The 6,945-nt window shown below is 44.1% G+C and overlaps 1 protein-coding gene across 1 annotated transcript in view; it reads left to right on the top strand.

Annotated features, from left to right (window-relative positions):
• The first annotated feature begins 302 nt into the window (after positions 1 to 302).
• Positions 303 to 6,945, top strand: part of LOC8036860 (protein 5NUC) — a 75,226-nt gene continuing 68,583 nt past the window's right edge. The window contains exon 1 of the mRNA XM_040216984.1: positions 303 to 530. Within this exon, the coding sequence (XP_040072918.1) occupies positions 303 to 530 (228 nt within the window). The remainder of the gene's footprint in view (positions 531 to 6,945) is intronic.

Genomic DNA, 6,945 nt, shown 5'->3' with positions numbered 1-6,945 from the left:
ACAAATATCGTAGTTATTTTTCGAGAAAAGAGCAGCACGACCGGAACCGGCTGCATTAAAGCGTGGCTAACCCGTGGTATTTTCTGATGGCGAAGCTGACATTCCCCGCTTCCAACTAAGTTCGCAAAAAGCGATTTAAATTTTTTTTTTGTTTTTTATCCAAAATCCTTGCGTCCAGCTGTTGTATATATGGCTGCACGCATGTGGAGCTGTTGAACTTTCGTCATCACTTTCTCTTCTGAGCTCGTGAGTTTATAGGGAGGCGCTCGAAACGCCGATCTTAATTCACAGGATTGAAACCGATGAGCTGCCGGACTCCCGGCATCATGAAGAGTTTTTTCTTTTGGTCTTTGTTTGCTATATCAAGCGCGGCGCCATCGACTTCAGAGGAGGTCTTTAATATAACAGTACTCCACACTAATGATATTCACTCACATTTTCTTCAAAGTGACATAAGAGGCGCCAATTGCTCTGAGAAAAAGGCAAAGGAGAACAAATGCTATGGGGGAGTGCCCAGAATTGTCACAAAGGTACGTTTTATTTTATTTCTTCGTAACAGATGACCAGAGCAAAGCTTAGGCAATACGTTTTCGTTGATTAGCGGATGAATATTATTTTGAATTTGAGACAATGGAAGACGCAGCGTAAGTGCTCAATTAAGTCCATTTTTTATATTTACGAACTTAAAATTAGGCTACAAATTTCAAAAGTTCGCACGAATGAATACATGGAACTCAGTAGGCTGCAATAAAATAACTAAAGACTGTATATATATATATATATATATATATACGGAGGACGTTTTTTATTAACAGATTTGTTTTAAAAAAACGTGAACGTTACACTTATGCGGTTTGTGCAGGTGAGTTATACGGCAAGGGGGGCATTGTGTCGGTGGCTAATCTTTGCGATAAGTCGTCTAATTAATTAATATTCGTTAATCAACTTTTTAATGAATTAAAATGGGCATAAAGTTCCAGTTAGAAACATGCTCAGCGTCATCGAAAACCACTAAATCAGTAATTTTCAAAAAGACTTTGAGCGCGTGAGAAACGTACGTAACCACTCGTGGAACAGGTACAAGACTAGCGGCTGCAGTAAGGCGCCCGCGCGATTTTTCCGTCTCTAATCTAGCCCCAGCCTTGTACCTGCATGTACAGGGTGTATAAGAGAACGCAGGCAAAATAGCTCCTGCGAAATCTAAACATCACACAGAAAAAAAAGTTGATGCCGTGTTGGTGTCTGCCCAAGAGCCTATTTAGAAAAAATAATAATGTTTAGAAAAATAGTTTTTGTTTTGTTTTTAAAAAGTAACTTTTTATATGTTAATTTGAAGGCCATAATTTCAGGTAGAAACTTACTGGGCATCATCAATAACCCCTATATCAACCCTTGTTAGACAAGTATAAAGCATGCCGAGCATTTAATTATGTTTTGAAAAACCCTTCAATTCTGACGCGTACACCGGTTTCGGGTTCTTATCCAAGGGCTTCTTGGCGGCAGTTGTCCTGCCCTCCGACGGCCGAAGTGCAGAACCAAAGCCAGACAATGCGCTATACTTCGTTTCAGCTTCAGTCCGAGAGCGGCCGATGTTATGAGCCGAAGGGCCAATCGAAGAGCAAAAGAAGCACAACATCATGGCGTGCTCTCTGTAGTTGATAGGACCAGCCGGTATTCGCCGTCTCTCTGTGCATGCTCCTTCGCCGGCTAGTCAAGCGCAGAGAGCACGCCATGACGTTACGCTTTTTACGCTGTTTGATTGGCCCTTCTGCTCATAACATCTGCCGTGGCCGGACCTAAGGTGAAATGAAGGATAGCCTAGCTCGCCCGCCCGCCCGCCTTCCTTCCCTCTGTCGTATACAAAAAAGCAAACAAAAAAAAACAAATAAAAAAACAAAAAAAACAAGGAAGTGTAGCGTGCGCGCGTGGCCAGGGCGGTAAGGAACGCCTCGCCGTTCAAAAGGGCATGCCATTGCAAGATTGAGCTTTTACTTTTGGCCTGGTCTTGGTTCCGCGCTTCAGCCGTTGGAGGGCAGGGGCCCTAAGCTGGACGCTTGGCGAAAACGACGGCGAGAAATCTGGCGGCCGCGATTGGCCAATGCCACACTTGACCTTGCCGCCGGCCAATCATAGCCGCCGGATTTCTCGCCGGCTTTCTCGCCAACTGTCCAGATTAGGGCCCCAGGACAGCTGCCGCCGAGATGCGCTTGGATAAGAATCCGAAACCAGAGTACGCTTCAGAATTGAAGGGTTTTTCAAAACATGGCAAATGCTCGGCATGCTTTATACTCGTCTAGAGAGTGTTGATACAGGGGTTATTGATGATGCCCAATAAGTTTCTACTTGAAACTATGGCCTTCAAATGAACAAAGAAAAAGTTACTTTCTAAAAAACTTCGAAAAAAACTTTTTTTTCTGAACGTTACTTTTTTTTTTTTTTAAATGGGCTCTTAGGCAGACGCAACACGGCACCAACCTTTTTTTCTGTATGATGCTTAGTTTTTGCAGGAGCGATTTGGCCTACGTTTTCTGAAACACCCTGTATATATATAATGTAGGGTTCGGCGCTACTGCTCACCCGAAAGAAGGGCCAACCAGGCAGATCTCAAAACACACACCTTTACTTTTTGCTTGCGGTGAACGACTGACTGGCCGCCCGAGCGTGCGCCTGAGCCTCACCTGGCTGGCGCGCACGTTGCGCGCAAAACGCCGAGCCCGAGCTTTTTCTTTTTTTCTTTTTGTGCCGGCAATCGGGAGCGAATCCCACAATAATATATATATATATATATATATATATATATATATATATATATATATCTTCCTGACGAAGGCCGGACTCCGGCCGAAACGTCAAAGACTAGATCGTCCGTTGTTGCTGTTTTCACTAAGGGTTCTTTTCTTCTATATATATATATATATATATATATATATATATATATATATATATATATATATATCAATTTGACCTTGGAATGTATTTGTTTCTTCGGTTGACCTGAAGAGGCTTCTTGCCTAAATAGGATGTTGTGAGCCAGCTGCTTGATGATCATGACCGCATTCCACTTTGCTTGTAAGAAACACATCTGAAAGCGAGCCATACAAACATATTAAAGTACTTCCAAGTGTTTCGCAAGGATCGGGTACAAGCAGCTCTTTCATCAGAAGCCCTTGCACTTGTGCAACGTTCAGTGGCATTGCAGACTTTGCTGGATGAAGTTTGTTAGATTGTATAATTACATTTTTGTTCTTTATATATACTCCACAGTTATCAGCTAGATACTAAAGAGCTCTAAGGCATTCATAGTCAGCTGCTTCCGCCTTTTTTACTTTTAGGAATTTCTAATGCACAAAATCCCGCGTGGTGGAGTGGTCTTGGGGATCCCAGAGGGGCTCTCCTAGAACGTTTTATTTTTTTTTTCTCGGGATTGTGTATACTTAACACAAATAAACCTAAATAGTTTAGTTATACCACTCATACTCATACTTCTAGGGACCTGTCCATTTGTCACCCAGTAATATTACCATTGCTTTCGTGGAAGCTCATCCCGATTCGTATAGAAGTGATCACTTTCCACTCATTTTAGAGTTGAACAATCCTCACGTCACACCTTCATTGCATTCACCTCGGTGTAATTTAAAAGAAAAGCTGACTAAGCATGCTTTAAGCAATCATCTCCTCTTTTAGCTGTTTCATCTCTACCTCAGCTCTCTAGCGGTGAAGCAACAGACTATCTCACAAAACACACCTTGGAAGCTACAATTATTGCCATACCGATGACGTCCAACCAACTTCCTAAAATGCCAAAGCCGTAGGGACCGCAGACTGCCAAAATGCCCCCCCCAAAAAAAAAAATCGTGGACAATTTTAATGTGATATCCTAAATCGAAAAACATTATTAATTTCAAAAGAATTAGGGAACAGGCGAAGTATATTCAAAGGCACGCTAAGCGCAAAACTTAAGAGGTTGTGCTTCCTTTGTTATTAGCAGTGCATCTCTGAACGAAGTTTAATACAAAGTGCGTAAAATCGATAGTTTTCACGTGGCACTTTCTGTCCCACTCTTAAAGGGATACTTCAACTAAATTTAAAATATTCCCGTCGTGTTCATAAATAGGTTAAATATGATCCACAATATCCGTAAATGACAATGACACGTTTCTATTTCAAGCCTGGTGGCTGTATTTTTCGTTATAAACGGCCCACTCTGGCAAGCGCTCGGAGAAGGCCCAGCGGAGACCACGTGACATCCAACGCAATCGTGACGTAGGTCGTCTCAGGACGAGCAAAGCTACGGCGAGGCTGACGTCGAGAGGATGGCCTAGTCGTTCCAGCCACCGAAACGGCTGCTTTTGTACGAATTTTGAGTGACGGGTTAATCTTCTGTAATCTTGTAGGGGGACAATAGCTACTTCTGCGACACACAAAAGGCATTCTCGGGAAGAGGGGAGTTCCTCCTGCCGCTCTTCTCTCGTCGTGGCCGGAGGCGAGACAACCTCCGTCACTAGCTGTCAAGGTTCCTAGACGGGCATAACAAGCGAGGCGTTAGCGACATCCACCAGGTGCTCTTTGCTAATCGTTTAATTCGTTTTAAAATTCTTTTTCGCGACTTTTTAACAAGATATTGGTATGTTCGATGTGATGCTGCTTTTTTGAGCACATATAGACCAAAAAATGAGCACCGAAATTTCGTTGAAGTATCCCTTTAAGTCGAAATCAAATATGCACACCGAGTCGGGAAGAACAAGCAGACATACTTGGTGAGCACTTCAAATTTCTATCGAGTTTCGAACATTAAACACAAACTTTCTAGCCATACACGCTGCAGGCAGAAAAACATTACTGTGACCACATCCGGGGCTGTGCGAGAACCACATAATGATTCATACACACTGCTTCAACTTCAAATGGCACTTCTTTCATCCAAGCAGCCTGCCTTTGGACCAGATAGAATTAATTATAATATGCTTGAGTTTCTTCATCCGACAGCCTAGAAACTTATCTGCAGGTACCTTATAGCTTAAAAAGCCATGCTCAACAAAAATTTAGAGCTCAAAAAAAAAAAAAAAAAGGCCGGAGGAATATGCGGGACCCTGCAAAACTCCAAAACATCACTGATACAGCGATATCTGTAATGGTTGGGCGTAGCTTTGGAAAAGTGCGAGACTGAACACAGCTGACGAGACAGGGAACGCCACGATCCTTATTCCCTCTCCTCAAAGCTTTGTCCCGTCGAGCAGGAAATCGCAGCGAGGAGGAGAGAAGCAAAGCCGGTTCCCCTCATTCTTAACTATTCCAGGAAGACCGTGACGTCGCAGTACCCATTTGATCGCGCCCTTCGTTTCTTAAGATATGGTCATGCGTTTGAGATATCGATGTATGAGTAATGTTTCGGAGTTCGTAGCGCCCTGTTAAACCCTGCTGAGGCCTTATTTTGCGATATTCAAAGCTAGGTTAAGCATCCCTTTAACTAGCTGCATTTCCAAGACTACGAAGTAGTTAATTAATAAGAAACCTACGTTTCATTTGGAGAGAAAAATGAAAGAGGTTTACAGTCCACTGTAACGTCGAATTTGAGTGCAGCTCTTGAGGTGGAGGAGGGGAAGGTACGGAGAGGAGAAATGCCCCTCCTCCTCATCCGTACCCTCCCCTCCTCCTCTCCTGCTCGCCTCCCCTTTAGCGGGAAACTTTTGCTAAATTTCCCGCTAAATTCCCCGCTGCATTTTGTGGGAAAGTTGTTCCGCTAAACTTTGCAAAGAAATTGTCCCGCTAAATTTAGCGGAAACGTTTTTCCGCCAAATATAGCGGAAAAATTTCGCTGCTAAGTTTAGCGGAATATTTTTTCGCTAAATTTACCGGAAAAATGTTTCTAATAAATTTAGTGGGCAAATCTTTTGCGAGGAAACTTTTTAGCTAAATTTAGCTGGGAAATTTTCCCGCTAAATATGGAGGAAAACATTCCCACTAAATACAGCAGAGAGATTTTTCCGCTAAATTCCCCGCTATCGTTAGCATGAAATTTTTTAGCGAGGAACTTTTCCCGCTAAATTTAGCGGGGAATTGTCCCCGCTAAAATTTATCAAAAGAAAGATTTCTGCTAAATTTAGCGGGAAGCTAAACTTGGAGGGAAATGTTTCTCGCCAAATTAGCGGAGAATTTTTTCCGCCCGCTAAGTATAGCGGTGATTTTTTCCGGCTAAATTTAACAGGGAAAGTTCTCCGCTATGTATAGCTGGGACATTTCTCCGCTAAGTTTAGTGGGAAGATTGTTCGGCTAAATTTAGCGGAAAATTGTTTCCGCTAATTTTAGCGGGGAAATTTATTCATAATGCAACCCGCGGTGACGTCCCTTGTGACGTCATTACAGAAAACCTCCCATAATGAAGCGCGCGGTTACGCCGAGGGCGACTCCGCTCAAGCCGGAAATGGGCGCTCAGAGCTGCGCTGTAAAAAATGAAAGACGTTTATTCCCTGTAATGCCCAATTAGAGCGCAGATCTTGAGGAGGAGGGGGGGGAGGGCATGCCCGTGTGATTTAACGAAGGTGACGTCACTTGTGACCCTCATGACGTCCCACGTGACCCCCGCAACGTCCCACATCACCCTCGTGACGTCACTCGTGACCCTCGCAACGTCACTGGTGAGCCTCGAGACGTCACTTATGACGCTCGTGACGTCACTCGTGACGTCCCTTGTGACGCTCGTGACCCTCGTGACGTCACTCGGCACCCTCGTGGCGTCACTCGTGAACATTGTGACGTCAATCGTGGCCTTTGTGACGTCACTGGTGACCCTCATTCAGAGGTCGGCATTTTAGGTCGCCCTCACTCGCCCTCACCCTCACAGCCACACTCACCTAAGCCCCTCACTCATCCTCACCCTCACATCCACACTCACCTAAGCCCCTCACTCACCCTCACCCTCACAGCTACACTCACCTTCAGCCCCTC

The sequence above is a fragment of the Ixodes scapularis genome, unplaced genomic scaffold, assembly GCF_016920785.2.
Source record: "Ixodes scapularis isolate PalLabHiFi unplaced genomic scaffold, ASM1692078v2 PGA_scaffold2__306_contigs__length_199485367, whole genome shotgun sequence".
Lineage (NCBI taxonomy): Eukaryota > Metazoa > Arthropoda > Arachnida > Ixodida > Ixodidae > Ixodes > Ixodes scapularis.
The sequence above is the reverse complement of the archived record's forward strand: the minus strand, read 5'-3'. Positions and strand labels throughout refer to the sequence as shown.